This window comes from Gymnogyps californianus, chromosome 23, assembly GCF_018139145.2.
Source record: "Gymnogyps californianus isolate 813 chromosome 23, ASM1813914v2, whole genome shotgun sequence".
NCBI lineage: Eukaryota > Metazoa > Chordata > Aves > Accipitriformes > Cathartidae > Gymnogyps > Gymnogyps californianus.
In genome coordinates, this window is record NC_059493.1 from 1,026,156 (window position 1) to 1,048,006 (window position 21,851).

The 21,851-nt window shown below is 67.6% G+C and overlaps 4 protein-coding genes across 5 annotated transcripts; 2 read left to right on the plus strand and 2 right to left on the minus strand.

Annotated features, from left to right (window-relative positions):
• Nucleotides 1-216: 216 nt before the first annotated feature.
• LOC127025355 (cytochrome c oxidase subunit 5B, mitochondrial) lies at nucleotides 217-1,276 on the minus strand. The gene is made up of 4 exons (XM_050910284.1): nucleotides 1,183-1,276; nucleotides 988-1,061; nucleotides 624-723; nucleotides 217-518 (listed from the first exon to the last, which is right to left on the minus strand). Exons 1-4 carry the CDS (start codon nucleotides 1,274-1,276, stop codon nucleotides 406-408), a joined length of 381 nt encoding a protein of 126 aa, XP_050766241.1. The 3' UTR covers nucleotides 217-405.
• LOC127025348 (fumarylacetoacetate hydrolase domain-containing protein 2-like) lies at nucleotides 894-10,265 on the plus strand. 2 transcript variants are annotated; one of them, XM_050910276.1, is made up of 8 exons: nucleotides 894-927; nucleotides 8,601-8,772; nucleotides 8,854-9,070; nucleotides 9,160-9,219; nucleotides 9,323-9,485; nucleotides 9,674-9,782; nucleotides 9,885-9,972; nucleotides 10,102-10,265. In XM_050910276.1, exons 1-8 carry the CDS (start codon nucleotides 894-896, stop codon nucleotides 10,162-10,164), a joined length of 906 nt encoding a protein of 301 aa, XP_050766233.1. In that variant the 3' UTR covers nucleotides 10,165-10,265. The 2 variants fall into 2 exon arrangements, with proteins under 2 accessions (XP_050766233.1, XP_050766232.1); XM_050910275.1 differs by lacking the exon at nucleotides 894-927 and having other exon boundaries at nucleotides 8,149-8,772.
• KCNIP3 (potassium voltage-gated channel interacting protein 3) lies at nucleotides 2,805-6,203 on the plus strand. The gene is made up of 8 exons (XM_050910282.1): nucleotides 2,805-2,907; nucleotides 4,351-4,475; nucleotides 4,580-4,649; nucleotides 4,796-4,866; nucleotides 5,359-5,466; nucleotides 5,643-5,747; nucleotides 5,860-5,922; nucleotides 6,140-6,203. Exons 1-8 carry the CDS (start codon nucleotides 2,805-2,807, stop codon nucleotides 6,185-6,187), a joined length of 693 nt encoding a protein of 230 aa, XP_050766239.1. The 3' UTR covers nucleotides 6,188-6,203.
• GPAT2 (glycerol-3-phosphate acyltransferase 2, mitochondrial) lies at nucleotides 10,210-21,148 on the minus strand. The gene is made up of 21 exons (XM_050910095.1): nucleotides 21,124-21,148; nucleotides 18,361-18,542; nucleotides 18,069-18,145; nucleotides 16,640-16,750; nucleotides 15,995-16,123; nucleotides 14,496-14,595; nucleotides 14,287-14,423; nucleotides 14,021-14,120; nucleotides 13,612-13,818; nucleotides 13,389-13,499; nucleotides 13,033-13,118; nucleotides 12,823-12,941; nucleotides 12,361-12,431; nucleotides 11,986-12,250; nucleotides 11,755-11,903; nucleotides 11,537-11,614; nucleotides 11,212-11,343; nucleotides 10,988-11,108; nucleotides 10,708-10,755; nucleotides 10,512-10,567; nucleotides 10,210-10,424 (listed from the first exon to the last, which is right to left on the minus strand). The coding sequence occupies exons 1-21, from the start codon at nucleotides 21,146-21,148 to the stop codon at nucleotides 10,308-10,310; spliced, it is 2,421 nt and encodes an 806-aa protein (XP_050766052.1). The 3' UTR covers nucleotides 10,210-10,307.
• Between the last annotated feature and the right edge of the window lie 703 nt (nucleotides 21,149-21,851).

Sequence of the window (21,851 nt, forward strand, 5' to 3'; positions counted from 1 at the left end):
AGGTGGGGTCCCTGCACCCCAAATACCACCCCAAGGTCATGAGCACCTCTCCCACCCCCCCCCACGTCCCCTCCCCACTCATGATGACAGCAACAGCTTTAAATTCACCCCCACGGCCTGTCCCCTCCCCCGCTGCACCCATGGGTGCTGCCCCTCGCCCCATGGGTGCTGCCCACCCCCCCCCACCTCCCCCCCAGCGCAGACAGAGTCCGGGTCTCCACACACAAACTCTTTATATGGGGGGGCACACACGGTGGGGGGGGGCGCTCAGCTCAGCCCAGAAGCCCCCCAGTGGGTGCTGAGGAGGGGGTCGGCGTGACCCACGGGCCCCCCAGTGGGTGCTGGGGGGGGGGTGGGGGGTCAGCGTGACCCACGGGGTGCTATGGGGGGGGGGGGGGGGGGCCCTCAGTGGGGCAGCTGGTGGGGGATGAGCTTGTAGTGGGCACCGCAGGAGGGGCAGCGCTGGGCCTCCCCCTGGTGCAGCCAGAACCAGACGACGCAGCTGTTGTCCTCTTCGCCTGGGGGGGGGGGGGAAGGAGGAAGAGGAGGGTGGGATGGATGGACGGATGGACAGACGGACGGAGGGAGGGAGGCAGGCAGGCAGGGGGGGGGGGGGCACTTACAGACGCAGCCCACGATGCGCTTGTTGCTGATGGAGGGGACGAGGTTGGGGTCCTCCTTGGTCCCCGCGTAGCGCTTCGGCCGGAACATGCTGTAGGGGTCCTGGGGGGCAAGGGGGGGGGTGGGTGGGGGTGAGCCTGGGGGGTGGGGGCACCCCCAGACCCCGACCCCCCATCACCAAGGTCACCCTGTCCCTAAGAGCCGCCCCCCCACCACACCCTAGGGTCCCCCCCCCCAGCTCTGAGCTCCCCCTCCCCCCACCATCCCCCCGGATGGCTCCCGCGGCCCCGGCCGCCGCCCCTCCCCCGCCCCGCCAGGCCCCGCCCCCCGACCCCCCCCCCATCCCCCCCGCCGCCCCGCACTCACCAGGCCCTTGTTCATGGCCTCCAGCACCTTCCGTTCCAGCCCCGTCGCCTGCTCCTCATCGCTGGCGAGGCCGCCTGCGGGGCACCGCGGTCAGACCGGGAGGCCGCGGCCTCGCCCTGCCGCCCCCCCACCCCGCGCTCCGTTCCCCGTGTGCCGCCACCGCCCCCCCCCCCCCCCCCCCCCCCCCCGGCTCACCGGGGACGGCGAGGCAGCGGGCTGGCGCGGCGCGGGCGGAGGCGGCGGGCAGCAGCCGCAGAGCCGCGCTCACCCGCAGTAACCTTGAGGCCATGGCGGCGGCGGCGGCGGCGGCAAACTGCACTTCCGGTCGCGGCGGCGGAAGCGGAAGCGGCGGCGCTGCGGGGGCGGGACGTGCGGATGAGCCACGCCCCTTGGGGGGCGGGCGCGCCTCGCCCCCCAGCGACCAGAGCCCCGCCCTTAGCAACAGGCCACGCCCCCCTGGTGGGGCAGAAGCCCCGCCCCTGGCAGCGTGGCCCCGCCCCTCTGTGCGGCCCGACGGGGTCACTAGGGGCTGGGAGGGGTGAGCGGGGGGTGGCGGTGGGGATGGGGCAGCCTGGGGGGACGGGGACACCCCCGGGGGGACAGGGACATCCCCGGGGGGACGGGGAGAATCCCGGGGGGACAGGGAGAACCCCGGGGGGACAGGGACGATGTCCCCAGGGCCATGGGGACAGGACACCCCCAATGGGACGGGGACACCCCCGATGGGATGGGGACACCCCCGGGGGGACGGGGACGATGTCCCCAGGGCCATGGGGACAAGGCCACCCCTGGGGGGAGAGGGACACCCCCGATGGGACGGGGACACCCCTGGGGGGACGGGGACGATGTCCCCAGGGCCATGGGGACAAGGCCACCCCAGGACACTGGGGACAGACATCCCCGGGCCGATGGGGACAGATGGCCATGGGGCTGGGACACCCCTGGGGGGCCAGGGAACACCCCTGGGGGGGCCGGGGACACCCCTGGGGGGGGGGGGGGCAGGGACAGCCCCCGCGTCCCCCCCCGCCTCAGTTTCCCCGCCCGGGGGTTCCCCGGGGAGCCCTTCCCTCGGCGGGACTCGCTTGCTTACTCATCCCCATCGATCCCCGCGCCGCTCGTTAGCCAGCCCCGGCGCTAATTGCCTCCCACGGCCGGTTCTAAAACCCCCCCACGGGGCAATGAGGTGGGGGGGGGCCATTCCCGCCCGCCTCCTCCCGGGGGGGGCTGAAGACAACCCGGGGTTTTTACCCAATTTTAAGGCCTGCGCCGGTTTGGGACATCCCCCCCCCCCCCTTTTTTTTTTTTTGGGTGATGGGGGCACCCATGGGTGCTGCGGGGGGCAGCCGGCAGGGATGGGGGTGAGGGGGGGGGGGCGGCATCTCTTTGTACCCCCGGCCTCCTTTGTTGGGGGGGGGGGGTGTGATATTAAAAAAGAAAGAAAACCCAAAAGGAGAAGAAATGGGAAAAAAAACCGGTCGCGATAGTGGGGCCGGAGCGGCGGGGGGGGGGGGGGGGGCCGTGGGTGCGTGCCAAGGGAGGAGGGCAGGACGGACGGACGGACGGCGCAGGACGGACGGACGGACGGCGCAGGCCGGCCCCGCGGCAGCCGCCCCAGCGCTCACCGGGACGGCACCCGCCTGCCGACACCCTCACCCCCACCCCGGGGTGCCCCGCTTTGGGTTGGGTTGGGTTTTTTTTGGGGGGGGGGGTGGAACACACACACACACACACACACACACACGAGGCAGGACACCCCGACACCGGGGGGGGGGTGTGTGTGCGTGTGTCCCCCCCCTCTCCCCACCCCGCCACCGGCCATGGGCATCCAGGGTATGGAGCTGTGCGCCGTGGCCGTGGTCATCCTCCTCTTCATCGCCGTCCTCAAGCAGTTCGGCATCCTGGAGCCCATCTCCGTGGAAGGTAACCCCGCGTGTTGTTCTGCCCCCCCCCCGCCCTAATTAATTTTAATTAATTAATCGTATTTATTTTCAGCCCCCTCGCCGCATCTCGGGGTGTCCCCATCCTTCCCCCCCTCGGGTTAAAGGACCTGTTGGGCCCGTAAATGGTCCCCGTGGGGTAAAACCTGCTTTTTTTTGGGGGGGGGCACCCCCCTGGGAGGGGGGTTTGGGGGTGAAGGCCGAGGGTTTGGGGGCGCAGGGGGAGCCGGCAGCCCCCCGCCCTGCTCCCCGCACTTGCCACGTCATGGCCCAGCCTTGCTCTGACCTTCCCCGAGGGGCTGGGTCGGCTGCGGCCCCCCCCCCCCCAAAAACACCCCGCTGAGGGGCTGCTGGGGACCCCCCCAGCCCACATTGACCCCCAAATCCCTCCTGAGGGGCGATGCCGGAGGCCTCCGTGCCCCTGTGAACCCCTGAGACCCCCAAGAACAGGATGACGGGGGGGGGGGGGACCCCCCAGCCCACAGTGACCCCCAAACCTCCTCAAGGTGGGACGTCGGGGGCCTCCGAGCCCACAGCGACCCCCAAAACCCCCTGGAGACAGGACACTGGGGACCCCCAAGTCCTGCACCCACCCCAAAGCCCCCCTGAGATGGGACACCAGGGACCTCCAATCCCCCTGTTGACCCCAAAACTCCCCCCCCCGAGATGCGACGCTGAGGACCCCCCCATCGACCCCCAAAACTTCTCCGAGATGGGACACCAGGGACCCCCAATCCCTCACCGACCCCTCAAAATCCCCCTGAGACGGGATGCTGGGGTCCCCCGATCCCAACGCCACCCCTTCCCACCCCGGCAAACCTGGCTCGGCCGGAGACGGCGGGGGGGGGGGGGGGGATCACCCCCACCCCCCCCAGCAGCACCCAGGGGACCCTGGGGTTTTCTGGGGTGTCCCAGGGTTTTCCAGGGTGTCCCTACCGATGCGGCACGGCGGAGCCTCTCCCCAACCAAGCCCGGTTTTCCCGGCCCGAAGTTCCCGATATCCCCGTCTCGGCGCTGAACGGGTCCGCAGGGGCTTCCCAAGCTAGAATTATTAATGAGCCATCATTTATTAATTACCTTCCGCCAGGCCGGGCGTAGGCGGGAGGGAGCATTAGCAGGGTCGGGGTGAGAGGCGGCTCGGGGATGCTCCGCGCCCCGGGAACGTGTTGCCGGAGGCGAGCACGGATTTGGCAGCTCCTGGGGAAACCCTCCGGGTCGGCCGGCTTCTCCCTCGGGATGCGAAACCCCGGTTTTCCTCCCGGCACGAGGGGAATTTGGGGTCCGCCATGGGGTCGGGGTGTGTGTGGGGGGGTGGTTTGGTTTTAAGCAGGGTTGGATCCGGGTGGAAAACAGCCCGGGATCAAGCAGAGAGGCTGCTGGACCCCCACGGGGGGGGGGGGGGTCTTTTGCCGGCGTCTCCCGGCAGACGGCGGCGATGCCGAGCTGGAGCTCTCGGCCGTACGGCACCAACCCGAGGGGCTGGAGCAGCTGCTGGCGCAGACCAAGTTCACCAAGAAGGAGCTGCAGTCTCTCTACCGCGGCTTCAAGAACGTGAGTGTCGGGAGGATCCTCGCCCCGGCCCCCCCACCGCCAGGGCCCGGGGGGGCGGATTTTGGTAGAGCCGGGGTTCACCGGGCGCCCGCTCTCCTCCCCAGGAGTGTCCCAGCGGCCTCGTGGACGAGGAGACCTTCAAGCTCATCTACTCGCAGTTCTTCCCCCAAGGCAGTGAGTCCGGCGGGGACCCCCGAGGCCGGCGGGGAGGGTCTGGGGGTGCCGGAGGGGGGGGCCGCATCCGGAGAAAACACCAAATCCCGATCCCGGTGCGTGCCGGGGCGGGGGCTTCACCGCCTCTCGCCTTCCTCCCCTCGCAGATGCCAGCACCTACGCGCACTTCTTGTTCGACGCCTTCGACGCCGACCGCAACGGGGCTCTCTGCTTCCAGGTGAGCGTCCCGGCGCCGCTTCCGCGCCCGGCTTCTCGCCGGGAAAAGCCGTGCCGGCGCCGCGCTCCTCGAGCCGCGGCCGGCTGTAAGCGTGCCCAGCGGCGTGATTCATCAGATCTTCCTCCTCACCCGCGTGCGGTCGGGGATAAAAGCTCGGCGCAGCGGCGACGGTCAAAATCGTCGGTCTCCTCGACGGCAGGAGCCTGTGCCGGGAGAGTTCCAGGCACTGCGGCAGAGGTGGCTGGTGGGGGGGGGGGGCCGGCACCGGTTTTACCGTGGTGATTAAAAATAGCTATGAACGAGAATAGAAACGGGATCAATAGGAAAAAAAAAAAAATCCCCCGGGCGTCCCGCGATCGATGGCAGCGCCGCGGCACCGTTGGAGGGGGGCGAACGACCAAGCCAGGCGGGACACGGGTCCGTCCCCGGGGTCTGGGTGAGCCGGCGGTGCCCGTGGGACGTCCCCGGTCACGGTCACGGTTCCTCCGGCAGGATTTTGTCGTCGGCCTCTCCGTCTTGCTGCGGGGGACGGTGCACCAGAAGCTGAAGTGGGCTTTCAACCTCTACGATATTAATAAAGACGGCTACATCACCAAGGAGGTGACACGGGGAGGGGGGGACGAGGACTTGGGGGGGCGGACGGACCAGGCAGGGTGGGAGCGTTGTGGGGGACGCCCGGAGAGGGACGGTGACGGTGGAAACGGGTGCTGGGGGACGAAAGTGCCCTCGTTCGGAGGGTTCTTGTCACCTTGACCCCCCCCTCTGTCCCCTCCTAGGAAATGCTGGAGATCATGAAGTCCATCTACGACATGATGGGGCGCTGCACCCACCCCGCCCTGAGGGAGAGCGCGCCCGCCGAGCACGTGGAGCTGTTCTTCCAGGTGAGACCGTCCCGCCTCGTCCCCAAAACCCCCGCCGCGTGTCACCGGCCGGGGCCGTCACCGCCGCCGGGGCCGGGGATGTCCCCGCTGAGCCCCTGCTGTTCCCTCGCAGAAGATGGACAGGAACGGCGACGGCGTGGTGACCTTCGAGGAGTTCCTGGAGACGTGCCAGAAGGTGAGCAGCTCTGGGGGGGGGGATCTTCGGCATCACCGCCACCCTCTTCCTCGCTGCCAGGCCTCCGAGTCCGAGACATAACCCCAGTCCTCGTCCCATCCCAAAATGATGGGGGGGGAGTGTCGGGAGAGACAGGGGACGACAGCTCCGGTCACCCCGGGGCCGACGGGAGGAGGGGGACCGGGGGGCTCTGACGTCTCCCTCCCACGCCATCCAGGATGAAGACATCATGAGCTCCATGCAGATCTTCGAGAACGTGATCTAGAACCCGGGACCACCCGCTCAGCCCCACCGGCGCCTCCGCCAGCGCCCGAGGGGAACTTTTTTCTACTATTTCAGACGAAACGAAAGGTGAAAAGAAAGAAGAAAATAATCCACCTGGCTCCCGGCGCTCCAGTCACCAGAGATGAGAAGAGATACGGATGATTTTGCCGGCTCGTCCGCCTGAGCCCTCCCCGGCACGGCGCCTGGTGATGCCCGCCCCGCAAGTCGGATGCATTTTGGGGGGGGGGGGGCAGAGCCAGGGGGGGCTCCGCCGCCCACAACGAGGATCCCTCTGCCCCGGGTGGTTCAGGAGACCTCACCGCAGCACAAACCCGGACCCCTTCCCCCGGGATGCGAGCCTTCGAGGAGGGGACTCTCCGGGGAGGGGGGTCTCTGTACCGCAGCCGTTGAAACGGCAGCTCCCGAAGGCCGACCGAAAGCACACGAACCTCCTCTCCCGCCCCGCGCGTCGCTTAAGGGGACCCACAGCGATGAGAGAAGAGGCCGCTCCCCACCTTCGGGCGGTACGAGGAGAGAGGGTTTATTTTCTAAATAAAACAAATGGCGATCACTTAGGGATGAAACGTGCCGCCCGGGGAGCCGAGGGGGAAGCAATGGCCACGCACAGCCTTGGGGGGGGGGGGGGTATAGAGAGGGTGACCCCGAGCCCCGGGGTGGCGGAGGCGGCTTCGCTCACCGAAGCGGCAGGGCGCGGCCGAGAGGGTTATTTGGGTTATTTCTGCTTTTTTTTCTCCTCACAAACGGGCCGGCGAGGCCAGGCCGCGCCTCAACCAGGCCCCTGCCCCAGCCCCCCCCCCCCCGCCCCGGCCCGGCCCCCTCCTCCGCAGCCGCCTGTTGCTCGCTGACTCACTGCGTGTTTCCATGAAATAAAGGTGAGAAACACCCGCCTCGGCCCGGCTCGCTCCCGGCCGGGGGCTCCGCCGGCCCCGGCCTCGGCGCCGTCATGGCGGCGCTGTCATGGCGGCGGGGCGCTGTCATGGCGGCCGCTCCCCGTATCCTAAGCAACGCCGCTGCCCCTCCCCTCCAGCGGAGGGAGGCGTGGCTGAGCGCCGCCGGCTCTCATTGGCGGCCCCCGCCTTCGCCGCGCTCGCATTGGTCGGCTAGAGGGCGGGGGGGGGGGCGGGGAGCCGGCGCGGGGACCTTCACGCGGGTGGCGCGGGGTCGGCGCGTGCCGGGAGGGGAGTGACGCGGCACGTGACGTAGGTGGCACCGGGATCCCCTGTGCCCCCCCCCCCCCCTCCCCGGGATCGGGGAATCCCCTGTCCCCCTGTCCCCCCTCCTCCCCGGGTCCGGGCACCGCGGGATAGGGGGGGGTCCCCGCACCGGGGCTGTGCGGGACCCGGGGGGGATCCCCTGGGATCGGGGCTGAGCGGGATCGGGGGATCCCCCGGCGTCAGGGGGGGGGGGATCCCTGGGATCGGGCTGAGCGGGTACGGGGTGGGGGCGATATCCTCTGGGATAGGGGCTGCGTGGGATCGGGGCGGGGGGGGGGGGCGGGAGGATCCCCTGGGTGTGGGGTTGTGCGGGATCGGGGGGATCCCTGGGATCGGGCTGAGCGGATCGGGGTGGGGGTGGGGGGGATCCCTGGGATCAGGGGGAATCCCCTGGGATCGGGCTGAGCAGGTTTGGGGTGGGGGGGATAGCCTTTGGGATCGGAGCAGTGCGGGATCGGGGGGGGGATCCCCTGGGATTGGGGGGATCCTCAGGATCAGGACTGTGTGGGATCAGGGGCAGGGATCCCCCAGGACTGGGGCTGTGCAGGACCATGGGGGGGGAATCCTCCAGGGATCCCCACTGTGCAGGATTGGGGGGGATCCCCCAGGGTTGGGGCTGTGCGGGATCGGGGGAGGGATCCCCCAGGACTGGGGTTGTGCGGGATGGGGGGGCTCCCTGGGATCAGGGCTGTGCAGGATTGCGGGGATCCCCCAGGATCCAGGCTGTGTGGGATCAGGTGATCTGCTCCCCCTCCAGCGTGCCAGGGGATCCCATCTCTCCCCGGATCCGTCCCATGCTGGGATCCATTCCCTGCCATGGGAGGGTTTCGCTGCCGTACTGGGAATCTGGTCTGTGCTGGGATCTGCCCCCCCCCCCAGGGAGGGATCCACTGTCCCCAGCCTTCCCTTATCCCCTTCCTGCTCCCAATCTGTCCCGTGCTGGGATCTCCCCTCCCTCCAGGATCCCTCCTGCGCCGGGATCTGCCCCTTCCCCCTCACCCCCCGTGCAGGATGCGGCCTTCCTTCCCCTCCCTCCTCGCCCCCAGGGATCCAGCCCTAGCCGAAGGGGGTCCCCAGCACCCCCGGGGCGAGGGTCACGGCCAGTGCCGGGATCCACTCCGGGCAGGATCCCAAGGATCCGGTGCCCGCAGGTGGCAGATGCGCCTACCGGGGGTGCCGGGGCCATGCGGCTGGTACGATTCCGGGGGTCCGGGGGGGGCGAGCCCCGGCTGGGGCTGGAGGAGACGGCCGGAGGGAACGTGGTGGACCTGAGCGCGGCGGAGCCGGCGCTGCCCCGCTCCACGCGTGCCTTCCTGGAGACCGGCCCCAGCGGCCTGGCCGTCGCCCAAAGGTGGGTTGCCCGCCGCGCCGGCCGTCACCCACATCACCGCCGGATCCGACCCCGGGGTGCTGAGCCTCGCCGGCCCCGCAGGGTGCTGGAGTCGGGCCGGCACCGGCTGCCGCGGGAGATGGTGCGGCTCCTGGCACCCGTCGGGGACCCGGAGAAGGTGATCTGCGTGGGGCTCAACTACCGCGACCACTGCCTGGAGCAGGACGTCAAGATCCCCAAGGAACCCATCATCTTCAGCAAGTTCCCCAGCGCCATCACCGGCCCCTTCGATGACATCGTGCACCCCGAGGAGAGCAACGTGAGGACCCCCCCCCCCGGGACCCCGCCACGGGGGTGCAGCCCCTCTGAGCCCCCCCCCCAGCACCCCATTTTCTCCCACACCCCCAGGAGGTGGACTGGGAGGTGGAGCTGGCCGCCGTCATCGGGAAGAAGGGGCGACACATCGAGGTAACCCCGGTCCCCTCTTCGTTTCGGTGGGCTCTCTGGGTGTGCCCCCCACCCCGGTTAAGCGGGTCCCCGTTGTCACCCCCCCCCCCCCCGCCGCCCCAAGGAGGCGTCGGCGCTGGACCACGTCGTGGGCTTCACGGTGGCCAACGACGTCAGCGCCCGGGACTGGCAGATGAGGAGGAACGGGAGGCAGTGGCTGCTGGGGAAAACCTTCGACACCTTCTGTCCCCTGGGGCCGGCCCTTGTCACCAAGGAGGCGGTGGGAGGTGAGAAGGGGACGGGGACGGGGACCGGGATGGAACGGGGGCTCTTTTCTGGCTGACACCGGAGGCGGCGCGCACCGATTTGCCCAAAAGCATCGGTGTTTTTTCCCCGAGGAGGGGGTGTGCGATGTTCACGGGTGACGTTTGTCGTCCCCCCGCTGTGACGCGTCCCCCCCCCTCCGTCCCCGCAGACGTCCACAACCTGAGGATCCGCTGCAGCGTCAACGGGCGGCTGATGCAGGACAGCAGCACCAGCCAGCTCATCTTCCCGCTCCCCAAACTCATCGCCTGGGTCTCCCGGTAGGCACCGGGGTGGGAGGGGACACCGGCACCACCGGCACCGCTCCTTGGGGACTGGGGTGAGTGGGGGGGGGGGCTACGGCTGACACCTCCCCACCCCAGGTTCGTCACGCTGGTCCCCGGGGACATCTTGCTGACGGGAACCCCTCCTGGTGTGGGGGTCTTTCGGAAGCCCCCCGTGTTTCTTAAGGTGAGGGAAATGGTGGTGGGGGGGGGGGCTTGAAATAGGGTTGGGGTGGCAGAGCGGGGAAGATAAAGGGGAGCGGGGACACGGGGAGCTGCGGGGGGGGGGCTGCCCGCATCTCCCTGCCCCTCGCAGAGAGGAGACGAGGTGCGGTGCGAGATCGAGGAGCTGGGCGCCATCTGCAACAAGGTGGTGTGAAGACGGGAGACGCCAAAACCTCACCCCCATGCGGCTGCCTTCCCCCCCCCCCCCCCTCCCCGATCCCACCCCGCGGGGTTCAATAAAATCCACGAGCCGGGTCGGGTACCTGCTCCCGGGTTTATCGGCGCCGGCGGCTATGGCTACGGCTGGGTGAACTGCTGGATGAAGGCTTCCAGCTTCTCCCGGCTCGTGCTGGAGCGGAAAGGCTGGGCGAGGTGGAGCAGGGGTCCGGCCGGGCTCCGCACCTCCTCCAGGACCTGGGGGGGAGAGGAACGTCACCGGGGTGGGGGGCAGCTCGAGGATGTGGGGAAGGGAGGGGGCTGGCAGAGCCCGGCCATCCTTACCCCCATCTCCTTGAAGGTCTGCAGGGAGCTGAGGGCCAGGCTCCTGTTCGGGTACTCTGGAGGGAAGAAATCCCCAAGGGAGCACCCGCATCCCACCCTCCGGGCACCCACAGCCTGGCTTTGGGGGGGTGGGGGGGTGCTGACCCCAAAGCAGGAGGGACGCCCCATCCGTCCCCCCACCCCGACTCACCGAAACCGTCTTCCTCGGCCAGGAATTGCAGGAGTGCCTCCACGTAGGCTGCCTCTGGAGTCGGGGAGAGAGGAAAAGGGAGGGGGGGGTCAAATCCCAACGCTCCCAGCTCCCGGGGGGGGGCACAGCCCCGCTCCGGTCTCGGTGCAGAGCCAGGGCTGCAAGGGAGCTTTGGCTGTGCCTCAGTTTCCCCAAAAGCCAAGCCAAGCCAAGCCAAGGTGGGGGGGAAGGGAGGTGGCTCATGTGGTTGGAGAAGCAGTTGCCCACCCCGAGGCGGGGGTCCTACCGGGTTGGGGCCAGCTGGGTCGGTCCAGGAAAGCCACGGCTCTGGCGTAGGTCCTCAGCACGGGGCTCAGGAGCCGGCAGAGGAAGAGGAGGAAGCCGGGCGAGCCCTGGGGCTCGCTGAGCTGGAGCGGGTGGCGGGGGGGGGGGGGAAAGCCAGAGTTTGGCGAGACCATCCTCACCCTGCCACGGCGGCAGCCGGGGTGCAGCGGGGGACACCCCGAGTACCTTGAAGCAGCGCTTGGGGACCTCCTCCTCCTCCTCCTCCTCCTCGCTGTCGCTGAAGTCCATCCCTGCCCAGGGCCGGCCCTTGCAGAAGGGCCGCGGGGCCAAGTCGCAGACCCAGCGCTCGCTCTCCGGCTGCGGGGACGAGAGCCGGCTGCCACTGTCACCTTTGATGCCACCCATAGGCATCCCGTGTCCCCCCCCCCCCCCCTTAGGGACCCCGTTCCCCCGTCTCCTTCCCGGCCAGGACCGGAGGGCGCAGTAAGGGCTGAGCCACCCATTCCCAGCGCGGGGAGGGGGTCCCGGGGCAGGGGTGGGGGGCACCCACCTCTTCAGCCTCCAGCAGCCCACACAGGAGGAGTTTGTCCACGATGTCCTGGCTCCAGCAGTCGAGGGGCTGGCAGGGCTGGGGGGGCAGAGGAGGAATAGGGGGGCAGAGAGGAATGGGGGGGCTAGCAGGCAGCGGGGCTCCCCGCAGCCACGCAGGCAGCCGTGACAGGCCACTTCCACGCGATGGCAGTGCCACCCCGCACCGCCAGCCCCTACCTGGAGCCCCAGCAGGTTTGGGGGCAGCAGCCAGAGCAGTTCCAGGGTCTTGCGGTACAGCTCGTCCTGGCTGAGCACGATGCCGGAGGGTCCGACGGTCGCCCCCAGGAAGGGCAGCATCTCCACCAGCAAAGCACGGATGGCGCAGGCTGCCGGGAAAGCGGCGTCACCGATTCCCCTGGTGTCACCGATTCCCCCGGCGTCACCGATCCCCCGCGTCCCGTGCCTCACCTCCCACCGCCTCGCTGGCGAAGACGGGCAAGATGGCAGCGCTGTGGTGGCTCAGCTCCCTCCGGGCCTCCGCCGAGGCCTCGGGGACCACCAGGACGTCGCCGATGGGGGAGAGGCGGTAGAAGGTGAGGTGGGCTCCGAGCAGGACGAGGCTGTGCTGCACCAGGGCACGGAGCTGCCCCGAGAAGCCCACGTCCCGCTGGCGCAGCAGGATCTCCTCCAGCAGCCAGGAAAAGTCCAGCATCAGCCGGGAGAGGAAGACGCCCTGGAGGAAGAGGAGGGTGAGCTGACCCCCTACATGGTGGTGGTGGTGGGGGGGGAGCTCTGGAAATCGTGCTCCGAAGGAAGAGAAACTTGGAAAGCTCCGCGTCTCACCTCCCGGTGCTTGTGCAGCAGCAGCACGGACGTGATCCCCACAGCCGTGACGGCGGAGCAGGCAACGCCGTCTGCACCGGAGGGAGAGGTGCTCGTTAGCCGTCGGGGGGATTAGCCCCCCCGCCCCGAGCCCCAGGGGGAAGGCAGCGGTGGTGACATCCCTTGCGATGTCACCCAGCGGATACCGGGGTGCTTTGACCCCCCCCGAAGCCCCCCAGTTGTTTACGCTCTCCATTTCCAGTCGGGGAACAGGTGCCGCCAGGCAGCCATCACCCCGCTGGCTGCGTCACCACAGCACACCGAAATAACCGGTGACGGCACAGCCGCCTCCGCGCCGCCGGCGGCACCGTCACGAGGGGGTGACCCTGGCGGGACCGGGCGAGCGTGGCTGACCCCGCAGCCCTGCACGGACGGACAGACGGCTGGAGGACGGACTCCTGCCCGCCCCAGCAGACCCCTCACCGCTCAGGGAGTGCAGGCCCAGCTTGGTCACCAACATTTCCTCTTCTGCCTCCAAGCCGGCGGCCGTTGCGGGGCCGGGACTCCAAATCTCTGCCTTTTTGCCGTCCAGCTGGCTGGGGCTGGAGAAAACGGGGCGAGAGGGGTGAGAAAGCGGGGCCGGGAGCAGACGTCGGAGGCGAGATGCTGCCCCGAGGCTCGGCTCCTGCTTACCATACGCCGAGGATGGTGGGCAGCAGCAGCTCCTCCAGCGGCTTCCCCGTGCAGCTCTGCTTGACGAGGTTTTTGGCCGCAAACTCCTGGGAACGAGGACAAACGAGCCTGTCGGTGCTCGCAGCCCTCGGCGCCAACAAGCTGACTTGAGCCCGCGGGTCCCCAGGGCCCCACGCAATTTCCCCTAGAGATGGGTTCACCGGATCCCCCGGAGAACACCGGATCCCCCGCAGCCCCCCTAAACCCCTCCGTCCAACCCGCAGAGGTTTGCACAGCCGCCAACGTCACGGCAATAAACCCTCCGGGGCCAGGATGGATCCGGACAGGAGTCCCGGCTGCAAACCCCGCTGCCGTACCTGTAAGGAGAAGGGCTGGGCGAAGTCCACCCGGACGCAGCCGAGGTTTCGGCGTACGGCCCGGCACGCTGCCCAGAGGCAAGCGCCGAGGCCGAGGGGCCGAGCGCCGTGCTGGGAGGAGAGAGGGGACCAAAGCATTAACGGGGTGACGGAGGCGAGCGACGCTCCCCGGGGACGCGCCAGGACATTTGGGTGCTGCACCCACACCGGCAAGACCTCTCACCGCTCCTTCCCGGTGCAAACCGCCGGGGACCACGTCGTAGGCGATGCCGACGGGGACCAGGAGGACGTCGGGGACGGCGCCGTCCCGCACGGCTCGGTACACCAGAGCCAGCCATTCCCGGGCAGCGGCAGAGAGGTGCAGGGCGACGGGGGGCTCTTCCAGAAAGATGAGCAGAGGCTGTCGGCTCCTCAGCACCTCCTCCACGTACTGGTGGGGGAGACTGGGTGAGGCTGGGGGGTACTGGCAGCACCCCGGGGATGCGCGGGTGCTGCTGGCACCCCTCGCGCAGCCAAAAGCCTCAGCCAGCCCCCGGTCGAGACACCCCTAGACGCCTTCGCCGAGCGCTTTCGGAGCTCAAGGGGATGTTTCATCCCTCCCAGCACCCGGGGAAAGCCGGGACCGGACCTACCGTGGCCAGGACAGCCCCCGGGAGCCCGTCATCCCGGTCGCTCGGCGTCTGCCCCATCCTCGAAGGCAGGAAAATCCCTCCCAGGCGGCCAAGCAGGGCTCTGCGGGGGGGGGAAAAAAGAAGACACCACGGGACCCACCTCGCGTGGGGCCACGTCCCCCCCCCCCACCCCGTTCCCCACCTCGGCTTTGCCGGTGCAATTCCCTCCTCCTTGTGCAAGGACCCGGCTGCGTGCCGGGCTGGAGCGGGCGTCTGCCGTGCCTTACCGGAGGCGAGGGCTGCAGACCTGGCCGCCCGCCGTCACCCTGGGCACCCCCAGCCCCTGGGAGAAGAGGAGGAAGGAGAGGAGCGGCCCGTCCAGCTGGGATTTGTGCGTCGAGAGGAAAACCAGCGGCACGCCGGCCTGCAAGGAAAGCGGCCGGGGCTCAGCACCCGGCGTGCCGGCGGCGAGGCGCGGGGTCGTTGGGCTCCTTACCGTCCCGGCAGCCCTCAGCACCATCTCCAGCTGCCCACGGTGGAGCTGCACGCTGAGGAAGAGGAGGTTGAGGAGCTTGAGCAGAGCCCAGTTGCACAGCCTGCAGGAAAACAAGCAAGTGAGCAACCCCGCGGGAGCCGGGGGTACCCCCAAATCCCCCACCCACCACCACCCCTCCCCGGAGACCTTCTCCGGGCCACCCTTCCCTGCCTCAGTTTCCCCAGCCAGGCAGAAAACAGGCCTGCGGGAGACGGCCCGACTCGAAATCTCACTTCTCAGCTCCCGTAAAGCAAATAAACAGCTCGATTATAAATTAAGTTAAAACATTAAAGGCTGGATGTGACAAGACCACCCCCCCTTCTCCCCCCAGCAACAAAAGCTGAAGTCAATTACCCCTCCATCTCCCCCGTCCTCCCTCACCGCTGTTTACAGGAAGGATCCGAACGCTTTTATCCCCTGGGTAATTTCTTCCCTTTAAATACTTCAGACTGCTCAGAGGGTTCTTTTATTACAGCTCAATCAGACGAGCAATTAGGCTACAATGCAACCTCTAATTGCCAATTTCTCAATGACAGGAGGGAAAAAAAAAAAAGAGGGGGGGGAGAGAGCGAGGGAAAGGAAAAGTTCCCTTTTGCTTTGCTTTAATTGCCATCCTCCCAGTGGGTTTGGGTTTGGTTTTTCCCCCCCCCTCCCTCCCTCCTCCACTCCGGTATCAGATTCCAGCTCCCTGGAAGGAATTGGGGGAAATATCCCCAGGGAGTTGCACGGCACCCCGAGGGCTGCCTGCCCTGCCGGCCTTGCCCTCGGCTCTCTGCACACGCATCCCCCAAAGGATCCCAGCATATCCCCCAAAGGATCCGTGTGCATCCCCCAAAGGATCCCAGCATATCCCCCAAAGGATCCGTGTGCATCCCCCAAAGGATCCCAGCAATAAAGGATCCAGCACATCTCCCCAAAGGATCCCAGCACAGCCCCCCAAAGATCCACGTGCATCCCCCCAAAGGACCCAGCATATCCCCAAAGATCTGTGTGCACCCCCCAAAGGATCCCAGCACATCTCCCCAAAGGATCCCAGCGCAGCCCCCCCAAAGGATCCATGTGCATCCCCCAAAGGATCCCAGCAACCCCCAAAGGATCCATGTGCATCCCCCAAAGGATCCCAGCAATCCCCCAAAGGATCCCAGCACATCCCCCAAAGGATCCCAGCGCAGCCCCCCCAAAGGATCCCAGCGCAGCCCCCCCAAAGGATCCCAGCGCAGCCCCAAAGGATCCGCGCAGCCCCCCCAAAGGACGGCTGGCAGGCACGAGGCGCCGAGCCAGCGCTCAGAGCCCATCCGAAGGGGCTTAACGCACAAATTCAGAGCGTGAGAGACCCGGAGTGGCAGGAGAGGGACTGGGAATGCCCCAGCCCAGGAACTGGGATGCCTCCAGGAGGAGGTGGGAGATGCCCGCGAAGGGAGATCCGCACCCACGACCCTCCCCGGAGAGGGAGCGCAGACCTCAGCAGGAGAAGGGAGAGCGGGGCCTGGATTTCAGCCAGGAGCTGGAGGATTTTCTCCTTCCGCCGCCGGTGGGATTCGCCGGCCCCTCTCGAGCCACGGGACCGGCCGGTAGCGACATCCCGTACCCTGCCAAGGGGGACGGAGAGGAGGCGGGAAGCGTGAGGCAAAGCGAGGGCTTAAAAAGCATTCTGCGTCCCGGTAATTACGCTGTTACTGGCTGCCAGCCTCCTGCCGTCTAATTAGCGATGACGAGCGAGGTGACAGTTGCCTGACAAGGCCGTGTCACCCCAGACGCCACGTGCTCGGGATGGGGAGAGCCTCGGCAGCGTCCCGCGGCAGAGCCCGGAGATGGGAGAGCCGGTTCCCCACCGAACCGGGGTACGGGCTCCTTTTGGGGGGTGCTGAGCCCGGGCTGGGGTGGGGGAGCGGCTGCGAAGCCCCTTCCTCAGGGTGAGCTTGTGGGAAGGGTGCAGCAACGAAGAGGAACCGGCACGTTTCTTTCACGCCGGGAGCGGACGAGCGCATCCCTCGCTCCGGCGACCGAACGGGATCCCGCAGGATTGGGGAACGATCCTGCAGGACCCGGGTCCTTGCAAAGGGTGAAGGAGAATCCGGAGAGTCCCTCCGGCTGCTCCCACCTACCTCCTGCTCCGGCAGATCCTCGCCGGCAGGTCCCCGGGGGTGTCAGCAGGAATTTTCCAGTCCCAGACAGCGAGGAAACCGCAGACCCTTCGGACCAGCCAGCCCCGGTACCTGGGCAGGGACAGAGACGGCGACGTCCCGGTGGTTAGAGGCTTTTCCAGGGTGCTCGGCCTCCTTCAAACCGGCTGTTTGCAAGAATTCGAGATTTTTCTCCCCGTTTTACAGCCGGGAGAACGGAGGCACCGGCAGAGCGATGCTCCTAGCCACCCCGGTCCTCGCAGCATCGCTCCTGGCGCGGGAGGGAAGCCTGCAATCGCTGGAAAAGCCCAGGGGACGCTGCAGAGGTCCACAAACGGGGGACTTTTGCAAATCTGCCCCCAAATCGGAGCCGGGCAGCACCTCAAAGGGATGTCAGCGAGGTTTTAGATATGACGGAGCGTGCGGCAAAGCCCAGCGAAAGGGCTGCGGGCGGCCGGAGCGGGACAGGGGAACTTCGGCCCTTCGTCTTTCCGCTCGTGATCTCAGCCGCCCGTCGCCGGGCTCTTTTTAAGCCATGCCGCAACTCCCGAGCCGCTGCGAGCGGCGATGAATTAATTCAACGAGTTTGAAAGCTGGAGCCCGGGATATTTCGAGCTGGAACGGAGTATAATGACCCGATTTGGAGGAAAAAAAAAAAAAAAAAAAAAAAAAAATACGGCGCAAAATCGCTAAGCCACCGGGGACCGCTCCGAAAGGGGAGAGGAACCGAAGGAGTCCGGCACCTCCCGAACAAAACAAAACCAAAACAAAAACCAAACAAATATCAGCCGTTTGGCAAGGAAACGGCTCCCGGGCTCCAGGTCAGCTCCTGGGTCGGAGGAGGTCCGGAGTTAGGGCCCGTGGGGAGGAGGAAGAGCAGGAGGGGTTGGGGAAGAAGCCATTTCGCTTCTCCCCAGGGACCGGGGAGCCAGGCTTGCTCCAAGCGCTGCGTGCGTGAGCTCGTCCTTGTGCCGGAGCCAGGGAGGAGAACGAAAACACCCCCAGCCTCCCTCCTCCTCCTCCTCCTCCTCCTCCCTCCCGCCAAGTTCTTCCCGACAGCGTCAAGATACCAAGTTTTGTTTAAAAAAAGAAGCAACCCCAAATCCTCGGCTCTCTGGCCGACCTCTCCTCCCAGCCCGAGCGCGACGGAGGAACAGGCCCTCTCCCCTCTGCCGCTATTAATGCTCTGCGCTCGGAGACGCGGCTCCCAGCTTTTCAAAATATAATTAACCTAACTCCTTTCTGGATTAATTAGGGAGCGAGGGTGATGGAGAGGCGTCCCCGCGCTCCTGCGCGGCAAGGGAAAGGATTTCCGTGGGGATTTGGATAAAAATTGGGGCGGGGGAGGTAAAAAATAAATAAATAAGCGGTTTGCCCAGCGTTCGCCGGCACAGGCTCGTCCCGTCCTCACCGCGTGTCCTCCTCCGTCAGCCGGCTGGCGTCGCGGAAGCCGAGAGAGGAGGAGAGCTGCTTGTGGTAGAAACCATCCTGGAAGGGAAAAAATCGGGGCTCAGCGGCGGGGGTTTGATGGAGGACAGCTCAGAGAGGTCGGGGAGGTTTTCGGCTGCCCCAGCCCTCCTCCCCGGGGCACGCCAGAGCCGTCGGATGGGGCTCGTCCTCTTCACCGGCATCCCAGGGAATCCCAAACTCTCTTCCCAGCCGGCTCTGGGGAAGCCCAGAAGCTTCCAGAGCCACGCTCTTACCCAGCTCTTCGGGGTGCAGGTCTGGCAGCAACGCCCCGAGAACGGACGGTACTTGCCCAGAAAAGGGATGAAAATTTCCAGTTTCTGCCCCGAATCGCAGACCCAGGTTTTCATCTGAGGAGGGAAAGAAAGACAAGGGGGGGGGGGGGGAGAGGGAGGGACGGCACGAACCCTGCTGTGCCCTGGAAAGACCAAATGTTGGCGATTTCTCCCCAAAACGCGCTCGCGCTGCGGCAAGAAGTCCCGTTACTGGGCTTACTGGGGAGAAACGAAGCAAATTTATCTGGGATCGAAGGGGAAGCGGCCAAGGGGAGGCTCAAACTGGTTTCTCCCCACCAAGGGGACGCTGCCCTCCTCCCCGGGGCTGAGGAGGGGTCACCTTCCTTTCTCCGTCACCGGAGGAACGTGAGGACCCGGATCCGGTGGGATCAGCACCCCCCGGGGTGGTGGTGGTGAGGGGGGGGGGGGGTCCTCGGGCAGCAGGTCCCACGCAGGGATGAGCCCTCGGGAAGGGGGGGGGACACAGGCAAGAGGGGTCAGCGAGAGCCGGAGGAGGTGGGGGGCACACGGGGAGACCCCAGACCCCCTCGTCCCCATCCCGCCCGCAGCGTCCGAGGCCGGCGGCGAGCGGGAGACCCTTCCACCATTATAACCAGAGCCGTGGGGCAAACGGGGCGACGCCGGATGGACCCGCAGGGTGCTGGGGGGGTGGGGGGGGGGCGCCGAGCCCCTCTCCCCACTTCAGGCCTTTGCAGGGAAGGGACCCGCTCCTCAGCGGGGAAATGGATGGTTTAGAGCACAAAAGGAGGGGGGGGGAGGAAAAAAAAAAAAACCCCACCAACCCAGCAACCAACGCGCCAAAAACCCTCGGGAAAAGAATTTATTCTTCGTAATCGAGCTCCGGTGCCGCTACAATTGACTTTTCCCTCCCACACCCCCCGCCCCCCCCCCCCCCCCCGGCACGGAGATGCCAATCTGAACCCAAAAACCCCGCAGTGCCGGCGCAGCCTGCCCCGAAACCCCGAGATCCCAACCCCCCCGCCGGCCTCAGCCCCCCCCCCCCCCAAATCGGACTGGGGGGGTGGGGGGGGGCACCCAGTGTCGCCCATCGGTGCTGGGAGAGGGGCTGCTTGTACGACAGACCCCCCCCCCCCGCCTTGCAAGGTATCGGGGGTTTTAAACCACGTCTCCCCCTTCCCTTTGTTTTGGAGTAGAGTTTTAAGGAATTTTATTCCCCCCCCCCCAAAAAAATTTGTTTTTAAAATGTTTTTTTGGGGGGGGGGGGTGTAAAGAAAAGCGAGGTTGGGGGGAAGGAAAACCCCAGTGGGGTTTGGGACCCACTGGGAAACCCCCCCCCCCTTCCTGGGTGAAGCTGCGGCTGGGTGCTCATTGGGGGGGGGGAACGGGTCATCCCCCCCCCCCACCTTGTTTGGGGATCGGGGTGTCCCCTCGGTGCTTGTCCTGGTCCCCAAGGAGTCACCTACCTCTGGGACGGGGTGTCACAGGGCTGGGGGGGGGGACACGGCGCTGGCAGCCCCCGGTGTGGGGTCGGGGTGAGGGGGGGGGGCAGGACACACGTCCCCACAGCGGAGCGGGGCGAAGAGGTGCCGGGGTGCTCGAGGGTCCTGGAAAAAAGAAGGCAGAAATGGGCGGAAAGCGTTATTTTGGAAGGTTTCGGTCGCTCGGAGGGGGCTGCTGGCAGAAGACACCCCCCCACACCCCACACCCCCCCCATGGGCCCCCACACGGCCTAGAGGGCTTTGGGGGGGGTAACAGCCCCCCCACACCCCATAGGCCTTGGGGGGGGGGGTAAGAGCCCCCACACACCCCATAGGGCCTCGGGGGGGGGGTAAGAGCCCCCACACGCCCCATAGGGCCTCGGGGGGGAAGGCTGGGGGGGGGTAAGAGCCCCACACGCCCCATAGGGCCTCGGGGGGGGGGGGGGGTAAGAGCCCCCACACGCCCCATAGGGCCTCGGGGGGGGGGGGGGTAAGAGCCCCCACATGCCCCATAGGGCCTCGGGGGGGGGGGTAAGAGCCCCACATGCCCCATAGGGCCTCGGGGGGGGGACTGTTACCCCCCCCCACCCCATAGGCCTCGGGGGGGGGGTAAGAGCCCCCACATACCCCACAGGGCCTCGGGGGAGGGTAACAGCCCCCCCCCGCCCCAGGCCTCGGGGGGGGTAGAGCCCCCCACAACCCATAGGGCCTCGGGGGGGGTAAGAGCCCCCCCACGCCCATAGGCCTCGGGGGGGGGTAAGAGCCCGCAGCCCCCCGCCCCGTCCCCCCGCTCTCACCCGCCGCAGGCCCGGCCGCTCCGTCCCGCTCCGCCCCCGGCAGAGCCCGGCCCCGAGGGGCGGCGGGGGCCGGGATGGGCCGAGCCCCCCCCCCCCTCGTCCGTGGATTTTGTCCCCCCCTGGGGACGTGGCCCCCACCCCTGTCACCCCCCCCCAGGTCCCCAGCGTGGTCCCCATCACCCCCAGCCCCATCGCGGGGTCCCAGCCCCATCCCAGGTCCCGTCACCCCCTAAGGACGTCACCCCCAGCCCCATCCCGGGGTCCCAGCCCCATCCCAGGTCCCGTCACCCCCAAGGACATCACCCCCAGCCCCATCCCGGGTCCCAGTCCCATCCCCGGTCCTGTCACCCCCAAGGACGTCACCCCCAGCCCATCCCGGGGTCCCAGCCCCATCCCAGCTCCCATCACCCTTGGGACGTCACCCCCCAGCCCCATCCCGGGGTCCCAGCCCATCCCAGTCCCATCACCCTTGGACGTCACCCCCAGCCCCATCCCGGGTCCCAGCCCCTTCCCAGGTCCCGTCACCCCCAAGGACGTCACCCCCAGCCCATCCCGGGGTCCCAGCCCCATCCCAGCTCCCATCACCCTTGGGACGTCACCCCCAGCCCCATCCCGGGGTCCCAGCCCCATCCCAGGTCCCATCACCCTTGGGACGTCACCCCCAGCCCCATCCCGGGTCCCAGCCCCTTCCCAGGTCCCGTCACCCCCAAGACGTCACCCCCAGCCCCATCCCGGGTCCCAGCCCCATCCCAGGTCCCGTCACCCCAAGGATGTCACCCCCAGCCCCATTGCGGGGTCTCAGCCCCATCCCAGGTCCCCATCACCCTTGGGGACATCTCTCCCAGCCCCATCCCGGGTCCCAGCCCCTCCCTGGGTCCCCATCATTTTTGGGGACACCAGCCCCATCCCAGCTCCCCATCACCCCCAACCCCATCCCTGCTCCCCCACCTCCATCCCAAGGCCGTCAGCCCCCATCCCTGCTCCCCCCATCCCTGTCACCCCCCCAGGGCGTCACCCCAGACCTCAAAAACCTCCAGGAAACAGCAAGGAACCGGGGGGGGGAACCCAAACGGGCTGAATCGGCCTGAAAACGCCCCAAAAAAGGCAACGTTTTTCACCTGCCTTGCAAATCTGCCTGTAAGTGCAGCTGAGAGCTTTTATCCCTTAATAGTTCTCCGGCAGGGAAATAATAAGG